The 20,628-nt window shown below is 42.7% G+C and overlaps 3 protein-coding genes across 6 annotated transcripts in view; 1 reads left to right on the top strand and 2 right to left on the bottom strand.

Moving 5' to 3' along the window:
- The window catches only part of LOC109984138 (gamma-aminobutyric acid receptor subunit gamma-3), a 57,299-nt gene extending 56,790 nt beyond the window's left edge, over positions 1 to 509 (bottom strand). The window contains exon 1 of the mRNA XM_020634163.3: positions 57 to 509. Within this exon, the coding sequence (XP_020489819.1) occupies positions 57 to 124 (68 nt within the window). The 5' untranslated portion in view covers positions 125 to 509. The remainder of the gene's footprint in view (positions 1 to 56) is intronic.
- A 2,089-nt stretch (positions 510 to 2,598) lies between these two features.
- LOC109984112 (gamma-aminobutyric acid receptor subunit alpha-5) overlaps positions 2,599 to 20,628 on the bottom strand; it is a 32,259-nt gene continuing 14,229 nt past the window's right edge. For both annotated transcript variants that reach the window (XM_065951833.1, XM_020634129.2), the window contains exons 7-10: positions 17,069 to 17,212; positions 10,934 to 11,086; positions 6,373 to 6,584; positions 2,599 to 5,232 (exon numbers count right to left, since the gene is read on the bottom strand). In XM_065951833.1, the coding sequence (XP_065807905.1) occupies positions 4,927 to 5,232; positions 6,373 to 6,584; positions 10,934 to 11,086; positions 17,069 to 17,212 (815 nt within the window). In that variant the 3' untranslated portion in view covers positions 2,599 to 4,926. The remainder of the gene's footprint in view (positions 5,233 to 6,372; positions 6,585 to 10,933; positions 11,087 to 17,068; positions 17,213 to 20,628) is intronic.
- LOC109984122 (gamma-aminobutyric acid receptor subunit beta-3) overlaps positions 11,121 to 20,628 on the top strand; it is a 71,875-nt gene continuing 62,367 nt past the window's right edge. The window contains exon 1 of one of the 3 annotated variants that reach the window (XM_065951832.1): positions 11,121 to 12,852. In XM_065951832.1, coding sequence (XP_065807904.1) covers positions 12,701 to 12,852 — 152 coding nt within the window. In that variant the 5' untranslated portion in view covers positions 11,121 to 12,700. The remainder of the gene's footprint in view (positions 12,853 to 20,628) is intronic. The other 2 variants (XM_065951831.1, XM_065951830.1) reach the window with 2 other exon arrangements.

The raw sequence follows: 20,628 nt of genomic DNA, 5'->3' as shown, positions 1-20,628 counted from the left end.
AAAACACCTCTCATGGTCACGAGCATGCAAAATAAGAAGGTGCACGTTAGACTCACCTTGCACCTTGATCAAGAAGAAGTATGAAGAAGATGATCGCAAACTTGATTGTCATTTTCCCATCCATGAATCACCCCCCCCACCGATCACTAAAAATTGATGGCTGGAGATCCAGGAGTTTTTCTTTTTCCCTGCTGCGTTAAGTGGCAGTACAGTAGGTGTGCGACCATCAATGCGTTCGCCGAACTTCCCTCATCCGCCCACACACTTACTTCTTGCGTGTCATCTGCGACCACACACACACACACACACACGCACACGCACACACACACAAACAGTGGTCTTTTCCCACACCCCCGCCCCCACCGGTCCACTGAGCTCGTCGAAGGGGGGGGATCCTCCGGGACGCACCCCGACGATCAATCAAGTCTGATCAGTCCAAGCGGCGCGGGAGTCGAAGCGACTTGATTCAGTGGCACCCTCCTCTCTCTCTCTCTCTCTCTCTCTCTCTCTCTCTCTCTCTCTCTCTCTCTCTCTCTCTCTCTCTCTCTCTCAAACGTCTTGTGTGGGCACCACAGTGGTGGGGTGACGCTGTCTGCTGCTGCTGCTGAACCTTTTAGAAGATGAACATCTTTCATGACTCATACACCATGTACGCGCTACATCGATACCTGGATCACAACTGCATGAGTGGAAAACAAAAATGCATCTTTACTAGTAGACGCAGGCTACGTCATTTTTTCTTCTTCTCTTTATCCGCTTCTGCTCTTTAGAACCTCCGTTTTCATGTTTTTTTTGGTGCCGTCTCAATAATTCAGGCAAATGAACTATGATGAAACAGATCTTGAAATATGAAGGAACCAAGACTTCACTAAACTCCAGAATTCCCATTTCCCCTGATAGTTACACGTTCCCCAAATATTCTATTACCACGCAGCTTATTAGACCGCATGAAGTCAGACATGCACAACAGTTTCAGTGAGGTGTACTTGAATTTCATTGTGATGTTTGCCCCACTCGAAGTCACATCAAGGCTTCTTGTCCACAACATCACAGCGAACTCTCCCTCTGAACTTAAAAAAAAAGAAGTCTCGGCTCGTTCAGCTTTCAACTCGTGAGGCATCAGAGGCGTCACCGCCCCCTGGTGGCTGAACACGCCGAAACGCTGCAACCACTGCAACTGATGAACAACCGTCTTCAGCTTGCATTTGCTGATTATTAATTTTTTAAAAAATCCTCCAATGAGACGTTCATGACTCCTTTTGCTTAAATATAACCCTACTTTAGAGGTCAGTCCCATCAATACAATCTGAGGGTTGTAAGATGGTTGTGATTCACTGACAAAGGTTTTCAGATGCAAACATTTTGGGACAGCCTTTTCTTAGGTTATCTGTCCCCAAAACAATAATGTATTTTCGGACATGATCTAATGTGTTCCAAAGGGTTTAAATTGAACCTTAAAGTTACAGAAGTCACTCTGATAAGTGTAAACTTCTAAATTGTGGGCTGAGAAATACGGAATACAAAAGGAAATAACAAGAAATGTAGATTCCCCTCTTGCACTTGCTAATTATTTCTGTACTGGGATTTTATCTTTTTTTTTTCTTTTTAAAGATTTATTTATGGGCTATTTATGCGTCTATTTATAGACAGGAAGTGGACCACAGCCTCCATACATGTTGGTTGGCAGTGGCGATTCTAGAGTCTGTTGGGGTCCTAGGCAAATGTCAATTAATGGGGCCCCTCTCAGTGTTTAGCAGTGCAGTCAGAGTGAATGCTGTTAGATGGGGTTCCCTTTAGGGGATGTTTTACTGTCATTGTGAAATTTGCACATTTTGGGTCGCTGCTTTGGTTCAAAGTTTGTCAGCCCTCTTGGGCCCCCCTATTGGTCTTGGATAGATATGGATAGATAGATTGTGTGTTCTAGATAGACAGGAGGATGCTAATCAGGTTAGCATCATCACTACCGTGGCTCATCGTGTTAGCATTCACTTTCAAGCACTAAATGAGGACATAAAAAGGCTAAAGGCAGTCAAATAAAAAAGGGTTTAGCTCGGCCTGTAATGAAAGTTGTGAGGGAAAAAAAACAAACACATTTTTGAAACGATGAAGGCGCCAGAGGCAAAGTCAGGACACTGATTAAAATTCATCCAGAAGAAAAGCGTTGATGTGTTTGAAACTAATTTAATCAACAATGTTAGACGGACTGCCATACAGAAAAAAAAAAAAAAAAAAAGGGAGGTCAAATACACTCACATGATCAGAGACGAGATGCTTTCAGTTTAATTTCCCTTGAAAACACAACTCAGGGTAAAGCTTCGACGAATAATTGGCACAACTAAAGCAGCAGTACAGTTCTTATGGGGAGGGGGGGAGTCACATTTGTTTCTTGGTAAAAATATACAAGCAGCAGATTCAGAAACAAACGAGGACAGAAGGGAACATATACAGAGGTTGGATGTCGTTACCAGGGGACAAAGGGGTGTCTGGTCTGTCCATCTGGACTTGCTGCCATGGAAACCGTGGCAACCAGATGTATAGAGTGCCTTTCAAATGCATTTCATCGAACCTCTTTTTTTCCTTGTCGTTTTTTTCTTCTTAAAAAGCACGGGAACATAGTCTTAGCTTCACCCAAAGAGCAGTTTGACAAAGAGCAACATTTTTGAATACAGTAAATGCAGATTCAATATCACCGGGAGCCAGCACAAAACACTTGAGAGTATCATGGCACAAACACAGAAAAGGCTTGAAACTATAATACTTACTGTAGGTCCTGATTTCACAAAGCAAAGCGGGTACACCATCATCCATTAAGCATCAAAAAGTCATCAAGGACAACGCTTACAGCAGCAGGTGACAGGTTCAAACCACACTGTTTCTAATGCATGATATTGAAGAAACAGTGATTCTCTTCTGCTGCAAAGCACGCGTCCTTTTTTGGTACCTGAGTATGTCTCACCATAGTCCCAACAAAGTCACATTATGCTGTGCTCTGAGGGGCTAACGCCATAAAATGCCATAATGTGTGCTCATTGCTTCCGATGAAGTCAATTTAGAAAAAAGTGAAATACAAATTCAAAGATCAAGAGATTGATCACAAGCACGTCAAAAAGCATCAAGAAGAGAAAGTTATGAGACGAGTTGACCCATTGAACTTTGACACCAGATGCTCTTGAAATGCAATTTCATCTTGACTTTAACTGTGAAACCAAATGCCACCTGATGAGCTAACGGCACTTTGTAGGAAAACAAAAAACACAAAGCTTAGAATGTCACTATTGGCTCTCTAACTACAGTAGGTCATCAACTCTTCCTGTTAGTATTTAACACAGAGAAAAAATGACATTGTTACGGAAGAGGATTAGGGCCACTGGGGGAAAAAGAATTGTTTCTGATTTATTTTATTTTATTCTGACTTTAATCTCAGAATTCCGGCTCTGAAAAAAAAGTCAAAATTCTGAGAAAAAAATCCGAATTATGAGATTAATTCTGATTTCTGAGATTCTCAGATTAATTAATTAATTTCTGAGATTAATTCAGAATTCTAACTTTTTTCTCAGAATTTTGACTTTTTTTTCGGAGCCAGAATTCTGAGATTAAAATCAGAATACTAAAGAAAATAAGAACAAAAAAATGATTTTTTTCAGTGGCCCTAATCCTCGTCCCTACATTATGAGTGTTTTTGTTGTTTTATTAATTTTTTTCACAGATAGTTTGGCCATGGGTTAGAATTCGCTGATGGGAGTCCAGTTGCCGGGACAACCACAAAGTACATTGTCAGGGAGTAGATTGTAGTCCTCGGTAGATGAACCACTCTAAAGATCGTCGAGTACAGTACTTATATGAATGGAAACGCCCCTTAAAGTACCCAAAATTCACAAGGAATCAGCTTGTTGAAACCTCTTCTTATTGTTAGTTTGAATGGGGGTTAAAGTAGCTGTGTTAGCTACACTTTAGGTCCCCAGCTCCTGCATTTCACCCGGTCTCTCAGCTGTTTATATTATTAGCTAAGTGGCTCCGGCTCCAAAATTCAGTTCGAGCATAGGATATTGCATCCTGAATTTGAAATTCTTGCCAAAGAGCTACAGTAGCTGTCCTGTGCATGTGGGCTGAAGACGTTTTCCCAACGTTCTCACTGACGAGCTGCCTCGACGACTACTTGATGACTTTTTTTTTTTTCTATATAAGTAATGAGGCATCGCTTCATTAAAACGTCCCGGATGCCTGAAATGATTATTTTCAATACATATATATTAAACCTTCTGGTTGCGTCGATGCTTTTGACTGCCAAAGAGATTTTGGGGAAATCAAGCCTGAAGCAGAAGGCTTTGAATCTCCACCAAGAGACCGATAGCACCCTCTGCAGAAGAACTTGCAAAGGCTTAAAGAGAGAAATACAACCAAATTGTAGCACCAATATTCAAAGTGTGGAATCCCGTGCAATTTCTCTCTTTAAGTAAATGCATGCCTTATTGCACTTCAGTGTTACAATCTCATAAGCTCATTGCATTTCAAGCGTCCATGAAAGGGAAATTAAGCATTTTTTAATGAAGGGGGAAATCGCTCAAAATGCCTCCATTGTTTGAATTTTTAATGTAAAACCCTCCCCAAAGTGGTAAGAATGGAGTGTTCTCACATACATGAAGCAGTGATTGGAATAAATATTGTCAATATTCCAGACAAAGAGGAGTCTACTGTCTCCATTTAAGGAGAGCATCATGCAAAACTGCAGCAGGGGAGGTGAGAAAGAAACAAAGCACTCACTCTCTTGTTGACAAAGAAAGTCTTGGTTTGTTTTTAGGGCAATGAAAATCAGGAAATGGATATAGTTGCAAACTTGCATTTAAAGCGCTTGAATTCGCTAGCTGGGTATAGTTTTGTTTCTCTTCCTCAAGCGCAGTTTGTTAATGCAGAAACAGACACACAAAATTATGTAGAGGTGACCACTCCCTTCACCACCACCGATTCTCTGTTTAGGTACGTGGCCCAGTAGACGAGGTTGAAGGTTCCAAAGAGGACAGGGAACACTATCCGCGACATCTTGTCTATCTTGCTGACGCTGTTGTAGGTCTTCTTGGCGTCTGGCACCTTGGTCTCGGCGGCGGCACGGAGTTGGACCGACGCCGTGTTGGAGATGGTGGAGACGGACACGTCCTTGGTGAGGTTGGGGGTGTAGTTGACGCCGGCCGAGCAGACGTTGTTGGGCTTCTTGGACAGCACCAAGGGGTCTCGTTTCTACAGTTGGGTAGATGACAATGAGCATTGAAATAGTTAGCAACTTCCTATAGCCTACTTATACGAGTGCTTTGTCTTATAACATGGATTAAGTGGTTTTCTTTAAGAACCAGTGTGACCAATTTAGTGTCAACAAGTGGTGTGATTGAAGATTGCAGCCAACTGACAACCACTCAACTTCAAAAATACCTTTATTCAACACAAAATGAGTACAGTTTTTTTTAACATCATTTACAAACATGTTAGCTTAGCGGCAGTTTGCTTATTAGACCATGAAGATAGGAACCAGGAAAAAAGCTAGCTCGGTCGATCCAGTGGTTACACAACCTGCTACACACATTTAATAATAATTTATACTCTATTTATTCTGTGACGGGACGTGGACTAGCTACCAAGCCAATTTCCAGACTTGGTTGTGCTGGGACTTGAGCCGGCAACCCTCCGATTCCCAACCCAGGTGCCTACAGACTGAGCTACTGCTGCCCCAGCAATAAGCAAGTCAGTACACTATTGTACTGTCAACAACTAATGAACTGAATTCTGACGTCTCTGCGAGCTGATGTCATTATGGCGTAGAAAAAATGCCTCTTTCACGTCAAACCCGTCTGAAAGGTAAAGTCAACAGTGATGCCAACTTTGTGCTTTCTAGTTGATGACGTGTAATCAGTGCTTTAAAAGAAAACTTAGCACTGCATCGACATGTATTTTGGAGTTTACATTCTAGAGCCTGACTGATTTATTGGCCAGCCGATAATATCGGCCGATAGTAGCATATCAAGTGACTATCGGTATCGGCCATTTTATTGCAGATATGCGCCAATATTACTAGATTTATTCACCAGTCGAATTGCATTTAATTTGAGATTCATTGTATTACACTGGCAGTTCTCTTTCACCAGCAGAGGGTGCTATATTATTTCTTCATTATACTTTTTATCTCTGGATTTGAAGGATCGACACAATAAATCTATCTATCTATCTCTACAGATCGAACATAGACCTAAGAAAGATATCGGCCGATATATCAGTACCAGTTTTTTTCCCTCCATAATATCGATATCAGTATCAGACCTCAAAATTCCATATCGGTCGGACCCTTGTTTATTCCTACGCATGTAGATAAGTGCCAACAAACTGTACCTTTGGGTGCTGCGCTTCCATAGCCTTCTTGCCGTCCCAGGCCCAGCTCCTTTTGGTGAAGTAGTTCACTGTTGCGAACTCAATGAGGGCGGAAAAGACGAATGCATAACAGACGGCAATGAACCAATCCATGGCTGTGGCGTAGGCCACTTTGGGGAGCGAGTTCCTGGCGCTGATGCTGAGAGTGGTCATGGTCAGTACGGTGGTCACCCCTAAGAGCAAACAAAAGGTTGTGACAAATTACAGGACATTAGAGCCCTGTTTCAACCAAGCGGTCCGGTTTGGTTCAGTCCGGTTTGGTTCAGTACAGTTTGACTCAGTACAGTTTGACTCAGTACAGTTTGGCTCAGTCCGGTTTGGTTCTGTCCGGTTTGGTTCAGTCCGGTTTGGTTCAGTACAGTTTGGTTCATTACAGTTTGATTCAGTCCGGTTTGGTTCAGTCCGGTTTGGCTCAGTACGGTTTGGTTCAGTCCGGTTTGGTTCAGTACAGTTTGGTTCAGTACAGTTTGGTTCAGTCCGGTTTGGTTCAGTACAGTTTGGTTCAGTCCGGTTTGGTTCAATACAGTTTGGTTCAGTCCGGTTTGGTTCAGTACAGTTTGGTTCAGTCCGGTTTGGTTCAATACAGTTTGGTTCAGTCCGGTTTGGTTCAGTACAGTTTGGTTCAGTCCGGTTTGGTTCAGTACAGTTTAGTTCAGTACAGTTTGGTTCAGTCCGGTTTGGTTCAATACAGTTTGGTTCAATACGGTTTGGTTCAGTCCGGTTTGGTTCAGTACGGTTTGGTTCAGTACAGTTTGGTTCAGTACGGTTTGGTTCAGTACAGTTTGGTTCAATACAGTTTGGTTCAGTCCGGTTTGGTTCAGTACAGTTTGGTTCATTACAGTTTGGTTCAGTACAGTTTGGTTCAATACAGTTTGGTTCAGTCCGGTTTGGTACAGTACAGTTTGGTTCAGTACAGTTTGGGTCAGTCCGGTTTGGTTCAGTACAGTTTAGTTCAGTACAGTTTGGTTCAATGCAGTTTGGTTCAGTCCGGTTTGGTTCAATGCAGTTTGGTTCAGTACAGTTTGGTTCAGTTCGGTTTGGTTCAGTACAGTTTGGTTCAGTTCGGTTTGGTTCAATACAGTTTGGTTCAGTCCGGTTCGGTTCAGTACAGTTTGGTTCAGTCCGGTTTGGTTCAATACAGTTTGGTTCAGTCCGGTTTGGTTCAGTACAGTTTGGTTCAGTCCGGTTTGGTTCAGTACAGTTTAGTTCAGTACAGTTTGGTTCAGTCCGGTTTGGTTCAATACAGTTTGGTTCAATACGGTTTGGTTCAGTCCGGTTTGGTTCAGTACGGTTTGGTTCAGTACAGTTTGGTTCAGTACGGTTTGGTTCAGTACAGTTTGGTTCAGTTCGGTTTGGTTCAGTACAGTTTGGTTCAGTACAGTTTGGTTCAATACGGTTTGGTTCAGTTCGGTTTGGTTCAGTACAGTTTGGTTCAGTACAGTTTGGTTCAGTTCGGTTTGGTTCAGTACAGTTTGGTTCAATACGGTTTGGTTCAGTTCGGTTTGGTTCAGTACAGTTTGACTCAGTACAGTTTGACTCAGTACAGTTTGGCTCAGTCCGGTTTGGTTCTGTCCGGTTTGGTTCAGTCCGGTTTGGTTCAGTACAGTTTGGTTCATTACAGTTTGATTCAGTCCGGTTTGGTTCAGTACGGTTTGGCTCAGTACGGTTTGGTTCAGTCCGGTTTGGTTCAGTACAGTTTGGTTCAGTACAGTTTGGTTCAGTCCGGTTTGGTTCAGTACAGTTTGGTTCAGTCCGGTTTGGTTCAATACAGTTTGGTTCAGTCCGGTTTGGTTCAGTACAGTTTGGTTCAGTCCGGTTTGGTTCAATACAGTTTGGTTCAGTCCGGTTTGGTTCAGTACAGTTTGGTTCAGTCCGGTTTGGTTCAGTACAGTTTAGTTCAGTACAGTTTGGTTCAGTCCGGTTTGGTTCAATACAGTTTGGTTCAATACGGTTTGGTTCAGTCCGGTTTGGTTCAGTACGGTTTGGTTCAGTACGGTTTGGTTCAGTACGGTTTGGTTCAGTACAGTTTGGTTCAATACAGTTTGGTTCAGTCCGGTTTGGTTCAGTACAGTTTGGTTCATTACAGTTTGGTTCAGTACAGTTTGGTTCAATACAGTTTGGTTCAGTCCGGTTTGGTACAGTACAGTTTGGTTCAGTACAGTTTGGGTCAGTCCGGTTTGGTTCAGTACAGTTTAGTTCAGTACAGTTTGGTTCAATGCAGTTTGGTTCAGTCCGGTTTGGTTCAATGCAGTTTGGTTCAGTACAGTTTGGTTCAGTTCGGTTTGGTTCAGTACAGTTTGGTTCAGTTCGGTTTGGTTCAATACAGTTTGGTTCAGTCCGGTTCGGTTCAGTACAGTTTGGTTCAGTCCGGTTTGGTTCAATACAGTTTGGTTCAGTCCGGTTTGGTTCAGTACAGTTTGGTTCAGTCCGGTTTGGTTCAGTACAGTTTAGTTCAGTACAGTTTGGTTCAGTCCGGTTTGGTTCAATACAGTTTGGTTCAATACGGTTTGGTTCAGTCCGGTTTGGTTCAGTACGGTTTGGTTCAGTACAGTTTGGTTCAGTACGGTTTGGTTCAGTACAGTTTGGTTCAGTTCGGTTTGGTTCAGTACAGTTTGGTTCAGTACAGTTTGGTTCAATACGGTTTGGTTCAGTTCGGTTTGGTTCAGTACAGTTTGGTTCAGTACAGTTTGGTTCAGTTCGGTTTGGTTCAGTACAGTTTGGTTCAGTACAGTTTGGTTCAGTTCGGTTTGGTTCAGTACAGTTTGGTTCAATACAGTTTGGTTCAATACGGTTTGGTTCAGTTCGGTTTGGTTCAGTACAGTTTGGTTCAGTACAGTTTGGTTCAGTTCGGTTTGGTTCAGTACAGTTTGGTTCAGTACAGTTTGGTTCAGTTCGGTTTGGTTCAGTACAGTTTGGTTCAGTACATTTTGGTTCAATGCAGTTTGGTTCAGTCCGGTTTGGTTCAATGCAGTTTGGTTCAGTACAGTTTGGTTCAGTTCGGTTTGGTACAGTACAGTTTGGTTCAGTCCGGTTCGGTTCAGTACAGTTTGGTTCAGTCCGGTTTGGTTCAATACAGTTTGGTTCAGTCCGGTTTGGTACAGTACAGTTTGGTTCAGTACAGTTTGGGTCAGTCCGGTTTGGTTCAGTACAGTTTAGTTCAGTACAGTTTGGTTCAATGCAGTTTGGTTCAGTCCGGTTTGGTTCAATGCAGTTTGGTTCAGTACAGTTTGGTTCAGTTCGGTTTGGTTCAGTACAGTTTGGTTCAGTTCGGTTTGGTTCAATACAGTTTGGTTCAGTCCGGTTCGGTTCAGTACAGTTTGGTTCAGTCCGGTTTGGTTCAATACAGTTTGGTTCAGTCCGGTTTGGTTCAGTACAGTTTGGTTCAGTCCGGTTTGGTTCAGTACAGTTTAGTTCAGTACAGTTTGGTTCAGTCCGGTTTGGTTCAATACAGTTTGGTTCAATACGGTTTGGTTCAGTCCGGTTTGGTTCAGTACGGTTTGGTTCAGTACAGTTTGGTTCAGTACGGTTTGGTTCAGTACAGTTTGGTTCAGTTCGGTTTGGTTCAGTACAGTTTGGTTCAGTACAGTTTGGTTCAATACGGTTTGGTTCAGTTCGGTTTGGTTCAGTACAGTTTGGTTCAGTACAGTTTGGTTCAGTTCGGTTTGGTTCAGTACAGTTTGGTTCAGTACAGTTTGGTTCAGTTCGGTTTGGTTCAGTACAGTTTGGTTCAGTACAGTTTGGTTCAATACGGTTTGGTTCAGTTCGGTTTGGTTCAGTACAGTTTGGTTCAGTACAGTTTGGTTCAGTTCGGTTTGGTTCAGTACAGTTTGGTTCAGTACAGTTTGGTTCAGTTCGGTTTGGTTCAGTACAGTTTGGTTCAGTACATTTTGGTTCAATGCAGTTTGGTTCAGTCCGGTTTGGTTCAATGCAGTTTGGTTCAGTACAGTTTGGTTCAGTTCGGTTTGGTTCAGTACAGTTTGGTTCAGTACAGTTTGGTTCAGTACAGTTTGGTTCAGTACAGTTTGGTACAGCCAACCATGCCCTTATTTGGTAAGCGGAGTGTTAGCCAGACGGAGATAGCCGCGTTAGCTATGTAATGGTGTGACATCATGACAGCCCAACACAGTGTAGCCCGCTATTAATTAAGAATAACGGAAAACAGTAGACAAGGTGAATCTTTAGGATCAGATCGGTAACCCTAGCAACCCAACAGAAGGGTACCAAAAAAGTAGGACGTATGGCTCTCTTATTTTAGTACCATTCCCAACTTTTGAAGTTGGAAATGCCAATAAATGGGTACCATACTGAACTGAACTGAACCGGTCCGCTTGGTGGAAACAGGGCTTATAGAAATGAGAACCGGGCTCCTGTCACTCAACAAAGGTGGGGACTTTTCTATCTTTAAATACCAGGCGGTGCTCAACGGCCAACTGTTATCATTCTCCATTTGCGGGACTGGTATGACAGGGTTTATCACCGAGATACAAAGAAATGATGAAATGAGTAAATAAGCTTCTCTCACCAAAGACGGTCCGAGCAGGAACAGATTCTCTGTTTAGCCAGAATGACACCTGGGACAGGATTACAGTCATGAAACAGGGCATGTACGTCTGGATGACAAAATATCCAATCTTCCTCTTCAGGTAGAAGTGGGCCATCATCACTGTGTACTGTCCTGAGGGGACAGAAAGGAACAAAAAAGAGGACATAAAGTTAGATAGGAACAATAAACAAGGCTTGGCTAATGACGGAGATATCGGCTTTAGGCTAAGCGACGCTTGGTTAAATCTTGTTACCACCTAGTTGAATTATAAATGTGTGATTTGACCTCCTTAAGGCGCCGCAAGGTGCTGGATTACCTTGTTAGACGACATAATCATAATCGGCTGCATCACTTTTTTTTCCCAATAAAAACTTGACAGTTTCAATTGTCTTGAAGATGAATGAAGGTGGTCCCCCTCCCCCCTAGAAAGGTTTATCTCCTCTTCTTATAGTATCATTATCATAATAAATGTTGGAAACTGGAGGATGGAAAGCAGCAGAGGTGGGATAAAAAGACAAAAAAATGAAGGCAAGCCGTTTTAAGTTATCTCAAGTACATGACAATAGATTATGCTGTTAATGTCGCATTGATGGTGTCAGGTAAATTTAGAGGCAGTTTGTGTAGAGAGGGAGAAAGAAATGGGGGGTGGGGTGGGGGCAGGATTCAGTTAAACAACAGAAGATTGCATTTGAGGCTTTAAAAAAATCCTCTTGACAACAGCAGTTAGTGACTGCAGGAGCTGGTAAACTATGAAAAATCCAATGACTATATTGCACACTCTCTCCCTCCCTCCCCGAACTAAAACACATGCACACACACACACACACACACACACACACACACACACACACACACACACACACACACACACACACACACACACACACACACACTCAGAGAGTAATACACGAGGCTTTCTCTGGGCAAAATCGGATTTTTGAACCTCCCTAATCCCCGGTTACAATCTGCATCCTGCCATCAGTGAGAGAAAGAGAGGGAGTGGATGTGTGTGTGTTGGAGGAGGGAGGGGGGGGGGGGGGGTTAAGGCTTCCTGTCCTGGGATCATCACAGAGTTCTAAGCCACGCCCACTCCAGCCTGCCAATCCCGGCAGCAGCGACACACACACACACACACACACACACACATACACAGTCGGAACACACATGAAGCATGATTTCTAACTGCTGACAAGAGCCACCGCACACGCACAGAAAACACACTCGAGGCAACGGATAGGAACCTGCGTCTAATCACCGGTGGGGATGGAGGGGGGCTAACCGTGTGGACATTCATTATCTTTTGTCTGCTTTTTTTTTTTTTTTTTTTTTTGGGATTTGACAGCTCTTTGTGGAATAATGATCAAAACCTCCTTGATCGGACGAGTTGGCATGTGAAAGAAGAAGCGAGTCTCAAAAAAAACTCACAATGAGGAAACAGCTGACAGCAGCCTGAACGTGAGCTTCATTAGTTTGTTTGGAAGGCGCTTTAAGGTGAGGGCAAACAACCCACTGCTGCATACCAAAACAGATCCATGTCACCGCTGCGGCCATGCCCCCGGCCGGGAGATCACCAACACCGTTAGTTTTTCTACCGTGATCCCACCGCCCGGGCCCTCTGACGCCCTCATGACTCCAGTCCGCTTGGCTCACAGCTACCCCATCGACCGCCGCTGCTGTTGGAAACACTCAGGCACACCGAGGCGCTGCCAACCTGGGACGCCCCAGGGTCCCCTTTGCCCTTGATGCATGGATCCCAACAGGACTGGGGGCAGAGGAATGAGAAGGAACATGTTCCTCTGGTGGATCTTACTGCTTTTATCCCAAGGATATATATTTCACAACGTCCGAGGGGAGCTCCCTTTTATGTTGGGGAACAATGCCGCCATGCTGGTCAACTGGTGAGTGAAAAAAGTACAGTTTTAAAGGTAACCAGAGAAGTCCAAACAAGTGATTAGCATTTGGCAAAGTAGCGCAAACACATCAAGGAGAAGTCTTCTTCACAAGCCCTACAGGTCTCTGCAAACTGAAATAGATACTGTAGACAGCTTTGGAGTGAGAGAGTTATTTTTAGGGGAAAGATGTTGCCGTCTGAGACAGGAGAAGCCAGATCCTTTAAAGACAAATTGGTTGGACTAATCTCCTTCTTCATGCTCTGAAATTGGAAGTGTTGTCTAATTTTAGATCTGCCAAGGAAAGGGCTCACAACAACACATCAATCCAAGACAGCCCCGGTAATGGGCCTTCACACACACATGAAGGTTTCATGATCTTTGCTGATTATCACTCGGACGGGACGAAAGCTTACAATTTCTATTTTGTCATATCTCCAGGAATTTCAGAAATGGAATCATTGACTAACCTAACCATGTGTAGATTCCTAGTCTAATATGCATTGGTGTTTACCATTCCACACATACTCTGCATACATTTTTGACAGACTTTAAAACCATAGGAGTCTCATTTGTGATTTTTTTGATTGATGCAAATGAACTCTCACTTCGTCAATAACAACATTAGAGAGTCGAGACAATCCTTAATTGACTGCTGCTTTGAATTCCAAGTTCACAAGTGGCTTCATTACCTTGTCTAGACCCCCAAACCACAGCAGGCGACTTTTTCAGGCTTCTTTTAATCAAGCAGATGACAGCGTGCCTCTGCCTTGCCTTGCCTTTTTTTTATCAGCGCAAAGAGAGAGATCTAATGGCCTTCACAGCAAATGCATCTATTTTTGGGACATTTTGTCTCCCACATTATACAACTTTGATGAGTTCTGATGGTGTGCTACCATGTTGGATCACCATGTTTGACTTCCAGAGAGTGTCTTCTTGTTTTCAGTTTTTTTTTTAAAACCTTGATACTTCACCTGAATGTGGAGTTGTCTACTATTAGATATAGTACTTTGTGGCAGGGTTGTGCAACACACACGACAACTGCTAAGTTTCTGTTAACGTTGGTATAATAGCATCAGGTTGTTACATGAATGCACAAAAAAAGACATATGGCAGTCAAAATAAGTCCTAAACCATATTTGTTCAGTGGCAGCTGAATTATAGCCCGACCGATTAATCGACAGGCCGATAATATCGACTGATATTAGCATATCAAGTGACTATCATATCGGCTAAATTTATCTCCGATATGTACCGATAATACAAGATTTATTCAACAGTTAAACGGACTTAGCACTGCATAGACACCGTTCACATGATTTATCGACCAGCCGATAATATCAGCCGATATTAGCATACGGTTAATTTTATCTTCTCGTCCTTATCCCTTTATTCCTTCTCGTGCTAATACAATGAATGCTGTACATTACTTATCTATGGTGGCTGATAAGGACAAAAAACTAGAGTCTGACCGATTAATCAGCCAGCCGATAATATCAGATATTAGCATAACCAGTGACTATCAGTATCTGCTCATTTTATCTCTGATATTATTCAATTTGTTCAACAGTTGAACAGCATTTTATTTGAGCATCGTTGTTTTACACTAGAGGTTCTCTTTAACTAGCAGTTTGCGCTATATGGATAGCTGTATGAGTCTCAACACTTGATTTCCAACAGTTCAACACTAAATTACCCAGACCAAAGCTTTAAGCTGCAGAATTGATTATTTATTGTCTATAGTCCATGAATGTTCCAATGTTTTAACTACCATGAGCACAGCATACCGGCAATCGTGGTCCACTCTTTGAATGTCAGTGCAGAGTCTTGTTCCTTCTACCTGTTGGTATCAGAGAAAAGTCCCTTGTTTGAACTACACGGTCATACTCCAGGATTTAGGTACATTTTCTTATAAAATGAAGAAACTTACAGCTCCCAAGATTCCCCGAGAGACTGGTGCAATAGACAGGTATTTAAGAATTTAGTTACACCATATAAAGGTGGTAAGTAAGTAGATAGTAAAGTAAAGAGTCGTCATAGGAGGCTACAGCATAGAACGATGCAGCATCAAATTTCCAACACGCTAACATTGGCAGCATCATTGATGGCAGAATCAAAGAATACTTTTAGCCTGTCAATCCAATCAGCCTCTGGCCTTTTATCAACACTTAGCAACAACTAGCTAAGTGGTCGAAATGATAACTGATCAACCGCCCAGTAAGAAAACCAGCAATTCAGTCCTCTAGCCAGACAGAAAATTCCCTCCATCAGCCTATGAACCCTTTAACCCTTTTGTTTCAACAACTGAGTCAGCCAGCAGAAAACAATATTTTTAGTGAGGCTGTGCAAACAGGGGGAAATCCATCCTTTTAAAAAATGATTCTACTAGAAGCTGGGAGGGAAGTGTATTACAGTTCCCTTTTACATAAGAGTTTTAAGCAGATGCCTTTAAAGGCCCCCCCTCCCCCACCTCACCTCCCTCCTCTTGTCAGAGCGAGGCTGTCCAATCCCAACACTCATAATATCACCTTTAAAAAAAAAAAAATGTTTCACCGTAATATCAGCCCTGAAACTGACCCATGGCTCGGATATAGCTCAGAGTTATTTGGGTCATTTGTGTAGCATCATAGTGTACTTACTTTTTACGTTTTTTTTTTTGTTACCATGAATGTGAGGACAGTTGGTACGCTCACAAAGAGAAAATGTGCTGAAAGCCATACCCATCAATACAGATACACTCAGAGACAGCCGACCGACCAATCCCTCACTGATCTGTGATGTCATCTTCTTATGCAAAAGCTGATGGGTGGTTGGATGGGGGGGGGGGATTAACCCTAGGTCTCAGGTCTCTATCTAGCTCCATGTGTGTGGTTGTGTGTGCGTGTGCACACATGGGCTCATGCGGGGATAAGTGTTGTTTGACAGTGCTGTCCGGGCCTGTAGACAGCTGGTTGTGTGAGGGATAGGCTACTCTCCTCCACTGCCCTCCACTCATTGACTCTGATCTCCTGATGTTTCCCACATTTACTCTGCCTCGCATGCCCGTCTCTCCCGCTGCATTTATCTTTATCTAATCTAGAATTAGTTACATCACTTTATGTGGTATTATATTTATAATGCATTGCATGCAGTGTGACTTTACTTGTGAAAGGGTGCACAAGTAAAGCAAAGATGTAGGGTAATTGAACGGGGGTTGAATTAAGATGTGGCACCATCCTTTTGGCATGGTGTGGATCGTTCTGCTTGGTGTTTCTTCCTTTGAAATAAAAAAAAACAACTCACTGTAGTACAGCACCAAAGTGAGGAATCAGATTGCCTGAGTAGTGTTGGTTACAGTAAGAGCCCGACCGATAAATCGACCAGCCGATAATATCGACCGATATTAGCTTATTCAGTGACTATCGGTATCGGCCAATTTTAGTGCACACATGCGCCGATATTTATCGATTTATACCAGTCAGGCAGCTAATTTGAGTTTCATTGTATTAAACTTGCAGTCCCCTTTACCAGCAGGGTGCACTATTTAGATTACAACAAGCAACAAGAGTGTCAAGCAGTGATGTTGACTGTTGGAGTTATCAATTATAACGTACAATAATTAAGCGCAAGTGGCGCACAATATTGTCCTCTGCTTGAGCTGCAATTGCCTGTGGCCTGCATTGTGAAGTTAGCAGGCTAATGTTAGCACAGTTTGGTAAACTCGTAGCTTCATTTTGGATATACATATATATAAATGGAATGACTGTGATCTATGACTGTGTGAAAATGGTCCTCTTGTATCATAACAACGAGCTACCGCCGCCTGCTGGCATGGAGAGTTATTGCGTCCCATGCATGCGCAGAACGAACGTGGTCGTTGGCCGTCGGCTGGAGTCTTTGCGGTGTGTTCAAGTGCAAATTTTTGGCGCCACAGACGGCCTTCGTCCCCACTATTTCTTTGCCGTCTGCATGGTGTGTCAGGGCCTTAAAACAGCTTTATACGCAAGGCCATCCTCTCCATGTAAACATGATGTTAACACATCTCAGACAACAACACAGCAGGCGGGACTCATGCTTCTCACTCATTGTAGACAGTCATGACTCAGAGAGACATTTACAGTATAGTATCATTATCACAGTATTATTGTTTTTTTTCCCCTTTCTTCTCTTAGCTGCAGACGTGCTTCTAAACAATCTTCCTTGGCACATTACACAAGGATGTTCTTTTCGACACAAACACACCCACCTCTGCTCGTGTGTATGTCCTCTGTCCCGGCGGTTTGCCCGATAAGATGGTACTGATTGAGTCTGGAGCCGTCCTCGGCCACCACCACGGATGTAGCCGCTCCCTTAGTCCAAGTGTAGACCACTTCTGACACCGGGTAGGCATCTGAGAGAGAGAGAGAGAGAGAGAGAGAAGGATGGCTGTAAATGAGCTCTCTACAAGTTAAAAGTTAGTTCCAACCCTGTCATTGCTGATGCTATGTGTAGCTGCCAATATGCGTGTCTGCGCTCATGCAGATTCCGGCTGGCGCTTCTTGATTAGACGGCAGGCTCAGAGCCAAAAAAACACAATTTGGCTTGCATGCCTTTACTGTATATGCGTGTGCAGACAGACATTTGAGTGTAATTTTTGTTTAAACCACACACACTTCTGGGTCAAGGGGTGATCTCCCCTGTCGGCAGGAACCAGACCGAGTCAGATTAACCAGAATGTGTTGCATCACACTTGTGATGAAAAAAAAAAAAAGGAAAAAAAAATGGAGCACAGATTTTGAAGCCTCTGCTGCTATTTCATTTCCGCATGTTGGATCATGTGCAACCATCAGCAAATCATCTCAGTCAAGTGAAAAGTAGAAATGCAGGGGGATGGAATTGAAACTTGCACCCCATGATGGACGTGTCTTCTGTCTTTATCTGTAGAAGTCCAACTTGTGCACAATGTGTAAAATGTGAGAGTTTATGTTATTGATTCAGCATTCCTCTTTATAATCAGTCTTGTATCAAAGCTTTGATATACAGCATCATAAAATGTTTTTAACTACCTCCCCCCATCATCCCCCGATACAACTTTTCAAAGATTCAAGCGGCAGCCTCTGGTCTTGAAAATAGAAGCCAATGCGGAAGTGCAAAATCCTGCAGTTCGCAGAGTGTCCACTTGATGCTAGCTCCAAAAGTCACATCTACAACCACAGTCAAAAAAGCCAGGGGGGGGGGTCATTGCATTTAAAGAGACACACACACCAAAACGGAGCGTTCTGAGAGAGCTGGTTTATACAGGGTCACAAACCTCCTCTAGTGCTTGATTCATGTTATATTTTTGACCAAAGCACGGCACAGATGTTTCATTTAGACCACAGGGGACTGTTTGAAAAGGGGGGATAATATGTCCTCTTTAAATGCCCCATTCTGATTTTATGAACGATAAGTGTTATCCATAGTTCGGCGAGTAGCTGACAGGCAGGCGCGATGTAACAGTTTGTCATAAGGCTTAAAACCCGCCTCAGCTCCAGCTGTTGGCCTGTCGTAAGGTTGACTGAATGTTAGGGTGAGACAGGATTTCCAGCATGGCGGTGGATGAGCCGCTGAGCCTTTGGAACCCCCTGCTATAACAGATGGCTGACGTCACTCAGGCGTTTCGCCCGTTAATATTTACAGTCTATGATTGCAGCAGAAAACAGAAATTTGTGATCAAACTGTATCATATGCAAGACATAAAGTAAAATAATATTGGTCAAGAAAACTGCAGCCCATGCAGCCACAAATGTGCTTTGTCAACTAAAACTTTCTGGGTATTGAAAATTGAGTAATTATGTACATTTGCAAACCAAAACTGCATTAAAATATGAAATGCTTACATCTTGTTTTGCTGACTGTCACAAACACTTGTTAAACCAAAGGTTTGACCTAACAGGGTTGGCATTGTTTATTTATGGTCAGCAGATAAGTTCTTTACTTGAGTGTTTCTATTCTCAGTGTTGACTTGGCAGCTCAGTACTGGTACACAATGCTTGTAGTGTTTAAATGTGGATGTTGTCAGGCCACTGGCCACGCCCTTACTTAGATTAGAATAAGAGATTATTGGTGAATTTCATTACGCTTGGTTCGGGGTGGGGGGGGAGTTAGGGTTAGAGCTAAAGAGTTTGGCAAACCAGACGATGCACCGGTGCCAACTTCACAACACTTCACACTTGCTGCTTTGCTCGCGTCCTATTTGTGGAACACAACTCAGCCAAAGTCGTCACCTACTATTACGCAATCTGCAGAAACTGTCTGAACATTGTAAAGGAAATAAGGTTCCTTTTTGATTTTTTTTTTTCAACCTTTGTTTTTCCAGCAGTACCCTGAAAAAATGTACATGAAGTCATAAATGAAGTCCAGGTTGACCTTGAATAATTTGATTTATTGAATGGAAAGTTCAAAGAACAAATACTGTACCCCTTCATGTAAAACATTATTGACTGTTGTCTGTGTAGGTTCACAGTCGTCATGATACTGCCAATTGAATCCAAAAGGAAACTGGTTAAGATTCTTGGAAATGTTTTGCCTATTACCCGCAAGACTTGTTTCGTGTAATTCACTTTTGAATAAAGCTTTGAAATATTGGCTGATACAAAAAAGAATTGGACTATCACACTTGAGTTGATGGTGCTTCCTCAAATAATTTTAAGGGCTTTTACACTCGCAGGAAACTCGCAGGAAACTTGCCAGAAGGAGTTGTTTGTGTGAACGCTTTGGCCCAGGGCTCGACCTTGAGTGACTTAACCTCCAAAGATAAAAGAATATGATACTGTGTCGCATAAACGTACTAAATGTATCCCTAAGTAGAGACTCAAAACAGCCAACTTTATCCTTATTGAAGTATCCTGCAAGAGTTTAGGGGTCTGTCCTTGGACACAGTGAGAGGGAAAAAGCCAGAAAGTAGGGGGAGAGAGAGCGATATGCTAAGGTCTGGACTGATGTTAGATGTCATGAAAGAAGAAAAAGCATCTTGATGTTAAGCTCTGGGGATGATTTTTCGCAGGAGTCTGTAAATGTTGTTCGGGTTTCTTAAAAAATATTCAATCATTTCTTCGAAACCCAAAGTCTCCAAGAAGAGCGGCAATCATGAAATGATTCACCACTTACAGTATGTTCAGCAGGATTTCTGTGGGATGAAGGCGAGAAAGGCTGAGGGATGACTCATTAGACCATATTTTGTTGTTTTGTCCTTGATCACCTTACATCATCATCTACAAATTTATGCACTGAGTAGAAGAACTAGCGGTTCCCAAACATTCGTCTTTAGGCCCGACTAGTCTTTTTTTTTTTTTATAGAGCGTCGTCAATGGTAATCTTGCTGTTATCATAGAAAATAGTTGGTATTTAGCAAGTTCCATCTTGTCTGAAAGAACTTTCTTGAATGAGAGCCTTTTTCAAAACATGTGGTTGTGCTTGTTGCCATGGTTTTCAAGGCTGTGCATCAGTGTTTCACAGTTTTTTGCTTCTGATACATCAACAACATAGACAAAACAATGGTCCAGCACAACACACTAAGTTTTAAATGTTTCTTTTCTCTGAACATGATCACATCCATGGACCAACCATTAAGTTAATACCATACACAACTGTGTTAACTACTCAGTGTATTTTTAGTAGCCTAGTGGCTTAGGGCCAGCGGGTAAATTAGAACCAGGTAGTTTAGGCCAGAATAAGGGATCAGTTGCCCTCTACCTTATCCAACCTCACTTTCTACTATAACCTTTCTAAATGTGGCCCAGGACTAAGCTTGCAACTTTACCTTACAGAAGGACAATGCTGAAGCTA

The sequence above is a fragment of the Labrus bergylta genome, chromosome 24 (genome assembly GCF_963930695.1).
Source record: "Labrus bergylta chromosome 24, fLabBer1.1, whole genome shotgun sequence".
In the NCBI taxonomy this organism is placed as follows: Eukaryota; Metazoa; Chordata; class Actinopteri; order Labriformes; family Labridae; genus Labrus; species Labrus bergylta.
This window is presented reverse-complemented; position numbering and strand designations above follow the sequence as displayed.